This window comes from Orycteropus afer, unplaced genomic scaffold, assembly GCF_000298275.1.
Source record: "Orycteropus afer afer isolate SDZICR_OR568_19922 unplaced genomic scaffold, OryAfe1.0 scaffold00172, whole genome shotgun sequence".
Lineage (NCBI taxonomy): Eukaryota > Metazoa > Chordata > Mammalia > Tubulidentata > Orycteropodidae > Orycteropus > Orycteropus afer.
In genome coordinates this window covers 1,423,914-1,435,155 of record NW_006921759.1, presented here as the reverse complement: position 1 = coordinate 1,435,155, position 11,242 = coordinate 1,423,914, and the positions used below count along the sequence as shown (strand labels likewise).

Below are 11,242 nucleotides of genomic sequence, written 5' to 3'. Positions count from 1 at the left end.
GGGCAGCCGGATTTTCTTATTGAATACAGTTCTCTACATCCTTTTCATGCTCATTCTTAACAACAGACCAGATAGATAGAGATGTGAACTGTAGTGGAATAAATACATCTATAGGGTTTTGCCCTTCAGTTCTCTAATAAGGGCTAGCACAGGTAGCAGTGGGTGTATACTCTGAATACCCAGGAGGCGTGTGTGTGCTTGCCAAAGGATTACTGGGGCCTGGCGTTTTTCTGCAGCGTCCTTTCAGCGTCTAGTGCGCTGTGGGTGTTGGGAGAATGACGGGGGAAGCGGTCGTTGGACTCTTCCCCCAGGGAGGGAGCCACAGACACGCAGCCAAAGGATTTCTGTGCCAGGGAGATGGCGGCTGACTGGAGTAGGCGGCTAGTGGAGAGGGTTTTATACTGTCCTGATAAGCGGGATTGAGCCACAAAGATCCTTGGTGGAGGGAGGGGAAGGAGGGGTGGGAGGCGACAAGCGACGTAAACAGTAGCTCAGCAGAGCTCTAAGTATTTTCCTCTCCTTTTACACCCACACATACAAGACCTTCTCAAAAATTCCGGATACGTCACTACTTCATTTGAGGGTGAAGCAAATGCTCTCACATTTTGCGGATGAAAACTCCTTCTCAGAGGACCTTTGCTGAGAGTGCTGGAGGGAGGCGGGGCGCGGGGAAAAGGGGCGGCCTAGGAGGCTGAGACTGTCTGCATCCTGTGCCCTCCAAGGAGCTCTCGTTGGGTGGCTGAAGAGGTGGGGCGTGGGCAGCGTACTGAAATAGGGCGGCCGGTGTCCGAGCGCAGTCCCGCCTGCGGCCGATGGGCGGTGGTGCTGTATGCCCGCAGGGTTCCCTGGCGGGTAGGGCCTCCGTGAGTCACCGCTGAGTTGTCGCAGTCATCGGTCAGAGTGACTTAGGCTTACGGGGTGGGGCGCGTTCCTATCTTCCCGCTCGCGCTCCTGCCGCGCTGCGGTGTCCCTTTGCTTACCCCCCGCTCCTGCTGTGTGGGCCGCCCTGCCCCAGTCTGCGGCGCGTGCTGCGGTAGCCTCATCTACTGCCTGGACCTCTCTAGTGGAGAAAGAGTTAACCGGCGGGGGCGAGGAGAAGCTCGGGGAGGAAGGAAATTGCCATAGTTTTGAAAGTTTTTCCTTCTCCTCTTTTCCCTGCAGTGCTGGGGGACCCGCGGCGGCCGGCGCTGACTCCTTGGAGCCTGGTTCTGAGCCTTCGCTCCTGTTCCGGAGCTCCTGCAGGACTGCCTAAGGGCAGGGACAGCTATCTGCTCAGATCTACTCCCTGGACCTCCTCCGAGTAGGTGTGCTCAGTCATGGAGGTCGCAGACCTGGCCGGGAAGATCTTTTCCACCTGGTTGACGCTTGTGCTCGTCCTCATTCTCTTGCCTTCGGCTTTCGGGGTGTCTTTGGGCATCTCCGAGCTCTACATGAAAATCCTGGTGAAAACTTTAGAGGTGAGGACGGGAGGGTTGCGGCAGCCCGCAGCTATAAAGGATTTAATGAGAACCTTGGGGCGGTGGGGGCCAAGGTTAGATTTGTGACAGCTAAGTCAAGGGCAAGGGTGCAGTTCGAAAGGCCAGGGGTCCGGAGGGGTGTGTAGTTGAGTTTTACCTCCGCAGCAGGGCAAAGGCAGCGTCTTGCTTCTGGGCTTCTCGCACAGAGCTGGAGAGATTTGAACTGAGACCACTAGTCCACTGGTGGGAGGGAGAATGAATAACGGACCCTCCTCCCCATTTCATTATTATTCTAATTATTTTTTGAAGGAAGATTGGGCAATCTACTTCCGTAGTGATACAGAAACCCAAGGAGGGCTCTCTATGAGTCGGTCTGACTCTAGGGCACATAACAACAAATTAAAAAACCTAAACGACAGTCTTTTATGTCAGTGGATTTGTTTATACCCATTATGTGGTGCAACTGTCACTTTACCCTCCTTAGTGTTTACAGCCCCAGGTGTCAGAGGTCCTTTAGTGTACTAGGGCATCCTGTCCAGAAAGGCATCATATGTATTTTAGTTTATGCTCATGATAAGAAACTAATTGCTGGATGGCAGAAAGAAATATGATTTTATTTCAGTGGAGTCATGAAAATTTTATCTAACCAAGGGCACTTGAAAATGTGTCTTCTTTGGCATTGTATCTCTCTAGAAAAAGTTGTTAGATGGAAGCAGGCTTTGTAGAGAATAGCTGTAGTTACTCATATATAAGGTTTTGTTAAATTACAAAGGACTTTCTTGTTTAACTCTTTCACCAGACCTTCCCAATAGCCTAGTGAGGTAGGGAGAGAAAGTGTTACCTCTCTTGTACAGGAAAGGAAACGGGCTTAGAGAGGGTCAGTGGATTTCTTCAATTAAGTGTTGGAGACAGAGTCTGAACCTAGGAGAGACTGTTAACTTAATGCTTAGGGTTACAGATGCTGGGTTCAGATTTGCTTAGATTTAAATCCCAGTTCTGCTTCTCTAATGACACAGTGGTTAAGAAGTCAGCTGCTAACGAAAAGGACAGTGGTTCGAACCCAGCTGCTCTGAGGGAGAAAGATAAAAAGATTTACAGCCTTGAAAACCCTATGAGGCAACTCTACTCTGTTCCATAGGGTCACTCTGAGTTGGAATCAACTCTACAGCAATGGGTATTTTGTTTTCTGTTTCTCAATATGTAATCTTGAAAGGTCATTTACTTTGTACCTCACTTTCCTCGTCTATAAAATAGAAGTAACAATAATTCCTACTTCCCACAAGATTGTTAGGTGGTTTAAATAAGTAAAAATGTCAAGCATCTTAGGAAAATGTCTGCATAGGTTGGGTGGTATGTAAGTGTTTGGTGCCATTAAAGAGTAACTAATATTTAGATTCTAGCAACCTTATTTCTCTAACTTCTACAGTGTAATTGCTGTTGAATAGATTCCAATTTGTGGAGACCCTGTGTATGTCATAGTAGAACTGTTCTCCACAGAATTTTCAAAGGCTGATTTCTTGGAAATAGACTACCAGGCCTTTGTTTTTAGGTACCTCTGGGTGGACAGCTAAGTGTACTAACTGTTTGCACCACCCAGGGAATCCCTAACTTCTATAAAAACCAAAAACCATCTAAATATGGAGCCCATTATTCTGCCCTTATTTTCTGTCTGCTGCCAGGATGTGGCTCTATGGTTCTTTTGCCTCTGCTTGTGAGGTGGCCCCCAAGTATACATTTCTAATGCATGGGACACTGGATTCTACCTGGTAGTCTCTGGTTATACCCCAGATCTTTACTGGGCTTTCTCTTTGTGTCTATCTTTCTGCCCATTTTTTTGAAATTATATTTGATTCTTCACCTTTATCTCTATTGTTTCAACCTGGGATATTTATCTCAGTTTTGAACTTCTTATATTGACTTCACACTCTGAGCTGGTCATACTATGCTATGAACTTCTTACTAACCATTCTTTAGAATACTCTCCCCATAGAAGATGCTTCTCTCTAGCTGGTGTTCACTTTTTCCTGGAAATCTGAAATGATCGAACTGTTCTCCCATACAGCAATGTAGAGGTTCTTGTGGAATTTAGACCCCAAAGTGAATATAGAGTGCTGGTGAATGGCACACACTCTAGTCTAGGTGCTGACTCTGTTCTGTGTCTTGCAGGCTATAGTCATTGAAGGCATGTCAGGAGAGAGCTCGAGAGATGTCAAGGAGAGAGATCAGCTAGTTGTTCTCAGCCTGGCGAATAACTCTGCTGTACTTTAATGGAAGGTTGATTCCAGTCCAGTCAGTTTGGCAGGACCCCAAGTTTTAATTTTTGCCCATCTAGAGTTACAGCATGAGGCAGTGGTGGTTCAGTGGTAGAATTCTTGCCTTCCATGTGGGACTCCGGCCAGTGTATGTCATGCTCAGCCATCACCCATCTGTCGGTGAGGCTTGTGTGTTGCTATGAGGCTAAAAAGGTTTCATCAGAGCTTCCAGACCAAGCTGTAAGGAAGTAAGGCCTGGTGATGTACTTTCCAAAATCAGCCAATTAAAACCCTATGGCTCCATTCACAACCAATCATGGGGAGGGCACAGGACTGGGCAGCATTTCCTTCTTGTGCATGGGGTCACTGTGAGTCGGGGGCTGAGTCGGTGGCAGCTAACAATACAACAACAGAACTGAAGAGATGTCAGAGGCATAATCCTGGTTAATAAAACTCTCAAGAATGCCAGTTTTCTAATTATAATGGAATATATATCACTTGGCTTGGAGACCAGGTAGGTGGCAGTGTAGGAAACCTCCCTCTTTGCTAAGACTAAATTATGAGGCCAGAGAGATGCATGGTGTATATGGAATAGCCTGGGAATTCTTTGGTGAGCCAACTCTGATTTGCTGGTTGTGGCTCACTGGAGCTCCTGTGTTTGGGAGCAGCTGGATTCAGCAGGAAAGAGAGCTGAAATCCCATTATGACTTCGGCTTTAGGCACAAGAGAGGGAAGTGGCAACCTAAAGTCTTCCATCCTTCAACTAGAACAGTGTTAGATATTCCAAAGACATTTCTGTTAGGCTGGAGTTAGTACAGTGGATTGCTTTTTCCTCTGTTGGGATTATTGTTGTTAGTTGCTGGGTCAGTTCTGACTTCATAGGGTTTTTAAGGCTGTGACCTTTCGAAGTAGATCCCCAGGCCTTACTTCTGAGGTGCTTCAGGGAAGGTTTGAACTGCCAAACTTTTGGTTAGTAGTCCAGGGTATGGGAGCTCTGGTGGCATAGTGCCTAAGGCATTTGACTGCCAGCCACTCCTGGAAGGAAGGCTGGGCAATGTACTTCCGTATGGACTCCTACTGTAGGGATAATTCCCTTAAGGAATTGTGCTGGTTCTTTAGTATCAGAACATCTTCAGTTCTGGAAAATACCCTGCCTTTTTTGTACATTTCATGCAAAACTCATCTACTCTGTTCTTCATCATTCCTTAGTAAGGTCTCAGCTGATTTGATTGTTTCTTTCTTCACATTCTAATCCCAAGAATATTCTTCAATCAAATATTCTTTGATGGGAATTGGATATTTTTCAAATTTCCTTGCATATAATTTCTATACCATTTTAAAGGTCATTTAGTTTTGTCCACTATGTGTCTACTTTTATGAGCTTTAGTGCCAATGGGTGACTTTTTCAACACTATAAACTTCCAATTCTGAAAGTTGAAATGTATGTGGGGTACCTACTGAATAGCTGACTTTGGCAATTGTTAATTATTAAGTAAGTCTCCAAGCTCTATGCACTTCTCTGATTCCTTTTTAGCTCATTAGTTCAGGTAATAATCATTTATTGAGCACCTACTCCATACCTTCTCTTATATTACCAGAGATCTCTAGATTTGTGCATAAATTACAGCTATAGCAAGCTAATTGAGGACAAGGCTTGAATTCTTAGAATAAGTTTGGTGATTCTAAAAGCCAGTGATTTTCTAGCGGGATACATAATAATTTCTTAGGATTATCTTACAACTTTATATTGAGGAAAACTATATCTTTATGAATACGAACTACAGAAGGTAAAAGTTTTGAGGGGATGGGTAATGGCAGTCCACCTAGATAAAAATAAGAATCTCTGGGAGGGTGTGTACGTATGTGAAGTTTTCATTCTTATCAAACGGCATGGAATAAAGCTTGGAAAATGCTATTATTAACTATGATAGTTAATTAAAGGCTTAATGATGGGGCTGAAGGTGAGGAGGGATTGAGGTTGATTGGCCAAATGTTTATGATCAAAGGGAAAAAATGAATAGGAAGAGAACATGAGACTGATGGAGAGGAAGAAGGTGAAGAAATGTTATGTAAGATGGAAATGATGTCATTTAATTAGATAATACAGGCCTTGGACAGATAGTGTTAATGGACTTATTTTCCCCTTCTTTTGAATTGTAAACTGGAATCTGTACCAGCCTTATAATTAGGTAGACTATTTATTTCAACCTTAGTTTCTACCTGTGTATAAAGGAATATATCTATGATGTGTTAACTTAGGTAGGCTATGATTTTCAATGGTTGGTTGTTTGGCCTTGCTTTTACTAAACAAAATAGTGAAAGAAAGAGATCACTGTTCAAGTGCTGCATAAAAAACCTGAAAGTTGCCATTTCTGCCCTGAAAATAAACCTTATTTCTTAAAGTAACAAAGCTGATGTTCCTGAAACTTGGGATGGGACAAATGGACACATAATCAGGAAGCTGGGGACATTGAGCCCTTAAATTCAATTGAATCATTTCTGCCAACAGAACCAGACCTCTTACCCCCACTGACGGGATGAACCCAGCTGTGCCTGAGGAGTCATTGTCTGAGTTATCTCCAAGGGCAGCACCTGAGATGTTGCCTGGGTCACTGCCTAAGGTAGATACCTTACAAGACATTGATGAAGGTTTGCAGGACCCACCCCCACCACCCATTTTTACTTCTAGCCTCATGTTGTTCTTGTTGTTGTTATGTGCTATCGAGTCAGACCTGATTCATAGTGACCCCTCCTTGGGTTTCCGAGGCAGTATCACTACAGAAGTAGATTGCCCCATCTTCCTTCTGAGGAGTGACTGGTGGGTTTGAACCACCAGCCTTCTGGTTAGCAGTCAAGTGCCTTAGGCACTACGCTACCAGAGCTATGTGCCATCAAGTCAGACCTGACTTATAGCGACCCTTCCTTGGATTTCCGAGGTGGTATCACTACGGAAGTAGATTGCCCTATCTTCCTTCCAAGGAGTGGCTGGTGGGTTTGAACTGCCAGCCTTCTGGTTAGCAGTCAAGTGCCTTAGGCACTATGCTACCAGAGTTCCTTCTAACTCCATAACTATATTTAAGTCTCAGTGAGCCCCAAAGGAGAAGTACAAAGTATGACCCAGGAGGAAGTACGCTACAATAAGAAAAAAAAATTGCTTGACTGTTGTAATATATACAAATAGAAACCTGGGGAATATGTGTAGGTATGACTATTAAGGATGTGGGATAATGATGCAAGGAACATAAAGTTGGGTCAGTTTGACTTTATTTATATGTGCCCATTAGGCACAAATCCCTCATTCAGTGTTTTAGCTCAAGAGGTTAAAAGAAGATCTGATAGCTTATTTAGTTGCTTCACTGAAGCCTGGATTAAATGGTGGCCTACACTAAATCATTCTGAAGTGCCAGACTTGCCTTGTTACACTGTAAACAAAGCTATCCAAAGGTTTAGAGAAATTTGAATGTTAGATTGAGTAGGTTGGGCCCAGAGATCCACCTGTGGAACACCCAGAGGACACATCTTTTATCACAATGGTGAGGAACACATTTGGGAGTCCCAGCATCCTTGACGACTACCATGATTGCTATCTATAAGTCACATTTGATGTGGGAATTGCCCTAACTGAATTGAGATACCTAACTACTGGGGGCTGATTGGATCCCATGGTGGTAGGGGCCAAGTGGCGTTACTTAATCAGCAAAAAGACAAGGTGGATGTGGTTACTGTAATGGACAACAGGTTTAAAGCAGTAATCAGATAGTCTGACTGGTATGGACTTATGGCATTGGCTACTTAGTCATGTTGTCCTTAGGGGTGAAATAGATGGGGAATCTACTAATTGTTTATTTGATCTGTACAAGTGGAGGAATTCTAGGTCAAATGAACAGCAATCTAACATGAATTGCTAGAATTCAGAGTCACGGCCCCTCATTCGATGGCCAAACTTGATCCAGTTTACCCACAACCCCTTGAATGAAGGGAGGCCAAGTCCCTTTGAGGAAGGACCCCACTGTATTGCCAAAACTTTAAACTGTGAATCTTTCTCCCAGCCTCCTCCAAAGGGATCATGGCTTTTTACAAGAGAGACTATTCACTGGGGAAAGGGAAATAATCAGATTACTGGACACTGGCACTGAACTGACCTTAATTCCAAGAGACCCTAACTATCACTGTGGCCCACTAATCTGAGTAGCGGTTTATGGAGATCAGGTTATTAACAGAATTTTAACTCAGGTCCATCTCACAGTGGGTCCAGTGGGTCCCTGAACTCATCCTGTAGTGGTTTTCCCAGTTTCAGACTGTATCATTGGAATAAATATACTCAGTAACTGGCAGATCCCACAAACTTGACCCCTGAAATGTGGAGTAATGGCTATTATGATAGGAAAAGCTAAGTGGAAGCCATCAAAACTGTCCCTGCCTAGGAAAATAGTAAATCAAAAGCTGGAGGGATTGCAGAGATTAGGGCCACCATCAAGGATTTGAAGGACGCAAGGGTGGCATGTCCCACCACATCCCCATTCAGCTTGCATATTTGGGCTATGTGAAAAAAAGGTAGATTTTGGAGAATGGCCAGCTTGTGACTCTAGTTGCAGCTGTCCCAGATGTGGTTTCATTGCTTGAGAAAATTAATGCATCTCCTGGTATCTGGTATGCAGCTATTGATCTGTATAATTCCTTTTTCTCTATATTTAATTCAAAGGATCAACAGAAGCAGTTTGCCTTCAGCTGGCAAGGCTAGGATTACTACCTCAGGGGTATATCAACTCTCTAGCCCTATGTCATAGTTTAGTTCACAGGGACCTTCATCACCTTTCCCTTCCACAAGATGTTGCACTGGTCCATTACATTGATGGCATTATCCTGATTGGACCTAGGAAGGAAGAAATATCAGTGACTCTAGACTTATTGGTAAGATACTTATGTGCTAGAAGGTGGGAAATTAGCCCTACAGAAATTCAAGTGCTTTCTATCTCAGTGAAATTTCTAGGGGTCCAGTGGTGTGCCACACATCGAGATATTCCTTCTTAAGTAAAGGATAAGTTATTGCATCTGGGCTCTCCTACAATTGAAAAGGAGGCACACATCTGGTGGGCCTGTTTAGATTTTAGAGGCAACATATTCCTCATTTGGGTGTGCTACTCTGGCCTACTTATCAAGTGACTTGCAAAGCTGCTAGTTTTGAGTGGAGCCCAGAACAAGAGAAGGCTCTACAACAAGTTGAGACTGCCGTGCAAGTCCCTCTGCCACTTGGACCATATGATCTGGCTGATCCAATAGTGCTTGAAATGTCAGTGGCAGACAGAGATGCTGTTTGGAGTCTTTGGCAGGCCCTTACTGGTAAATTATAATGCAGAGCCTTAGGATTTTGGAGCAAAGCTTTACCATCCTCTGCAGATACTTACTCTTCTTTTTGAGAAACAGCTGTTGGCTTGTTACTGGGCCTTAGTAGAGAGTGAAGGCTAAATCATAGTCCACCAAGTCAATGTGTGGCCTAAGCTGCCCATTATGAACTACGTGTTGTTCATGTGGCTACCATAATGGACAACAGATTTAAAACAGTAATCAGAATAGTCTGACTGGTATGGACTTATGGCATTGGCTACTTAGTCATGTTGTCCTTAGGGGTGAAATAGATGGGGAATCTACTGTTTATTTGATCTATACAAGTGGAAGAATTCTAAGTCAAATGAACAGCAATGTAACTTGAATTGCCAGAATACAGAGTCACGGCCCCTAATTAGATGGCCAAACTTGATCCAGTGTACCCACAACCCCTTGAATGAAGGGAGGCCAAGTCACTTTGAGGAAGGACGCCACTGTATTGCCAAAACTTTATTCTGTGAATTTTTCTCCCAGCCTCCTCCAAAGGGATCCATGGCCTTTCATAAGAGAGACTATTCTTTGGGGAAAAGGAAATAATTTAGAGAGTCACAAAGTCAGATGGACACAGCAGCACTCCATTATTAAATGCAAGTGGTATACATGAGATCAAGTTCAAGCAGGATCTTAAGGCACTAGTAAGTTGCATGAGGAAGTGGCCCAAATGTCCATAGTCTCAACTCTTGTTACATTACCTCCCTTCTCCCAATCTGCACCTATGTCCTCATGATGAGCTCCTTATTATTAGTTGACTGAGAAAGAGAAAACTTGTGCCTGGTTTACAGATGGTTCTGTGAAATTTACAGGCATCGTTTGAAGGTGGACAGTGGCAGCACTGCAGCCCCATTCTGGAACCTCTTTGAAGGACAGTGGTGATGGGAAATTCTTCCAGTTTGCAGAACTTTGAATAGTGTACCTGATTTTTTTTTTTTTTTGTGATTTGGGTGAAAGTTTACAGAGCAAATTCATTTTCCATACAGTAGTTCACATACACGTTGTCTCATGACATTGACTACAATTTACCACAATATAACAGCTCCCCTCCTGCTTCTTCCCCATAGTTACCTCTTCCCTGTGTCCTTCCCTCCATGCACTCCTGCCCCCTGAGCTATGTCCCTGTGCATAAACAGCCCTTCTATTTTCCCATGATTGTTCTCTCCAAGGAGTGTGACTACCTAGTGTAAATGTTCACCTCATATGCCTGTCTTTTGTTTGACTGGAAGCCACGGGAGTGGGTTCAATTCCAGACCTGGAGGGCAGCTAGGGGCATAGTCTCAGTGGTTCCACCAGGCTTTATCAGACCAGTAAATTTGGTCCATGTTTTTTTTTCCAAATTATTTTGAGTTTTGATCCACATTGTTCTCCCACTCTATCCAGGATCTCCTACATAGATGCCCCTCCGAGTGGTTGACAGTGGTAGCCAGGTACCATCTTGTTCTTCTGTTCTCATAGTTGTATAGGCTGAGGATCACATGATGTACCAGTCCCTTGGACTAATTGTTTCCATACATCTTTGGTTTCCTTCATTCTTCTTTACTCTGGACAAGGAGAGACCCATCATTGCATCTCTGATTGTTCTCTTTTTTGTTTGGAAGAAGGGATGGTCAGTTGTGTGATTGTATATGGATTCATGGGCTTTGGCCAATGGTTTGGCTGAATGATCAGGAATTTGAAAAGAACATGGTTGATAAATTGGTGACAAGGAGGTTTGGGGAAGAAGCATATGGATAGCCTTCTCTGAATTAGCCAAAGAAGTGAAAATATTTGTGTCTCTTGTGAATGCTCACCAAAGGGTGACCTCAGCAGAGAAGGATTTTAACAATCAAGTAGATAGGATAATGCATTATATAGAAACCAGTGATCCTTTTTTCCTAGCCACTCCTATCATTCCCCAATGGGCTCATGAAAAAAGTGGCAATGATGGCAGACATGGAGATCATGCATGGGCTAAACAATATGGACTTCCACTTACCATGGCTGACCTGGATACAGCCACTGCTGAGCGCCCAATTTGCCAGCAATAAAGACCAACACTGTAGTCTCTGATATGGCACGATTCCTGGGAGTGATCAGTCAGCATCCTGGTGGCAGATTGTTTACATTAGACCACTTCCATCATGGAAAGGGCAATGTTTTTTTTTTTTTTTTTTT

General features: G+C 43.9%; 1 protein-coding gene across 1 annotated transcript in view; it reads left to right on the top strand.

Moving 5' to 3' along the window:
- Positions 1–1,316: 1,316 nt before the first annotated feature.
- Positions 1,317–11,242, top strand: part of GPAT3 (glycerol-3-phosphate acyltransferase 3) — a 136,917-nt gene continuing 126,991 nt past the window's right edge. The window contains exon 1 of the mRNA XM_007946804.2: positions 1,317–1,457. Coding sequence (XP_007944995.1) covers positions 1,317–1,457 — 141 coding nt within the window. The remainder of the gene's footprint in view (positions 1,458–11,242) is intronic.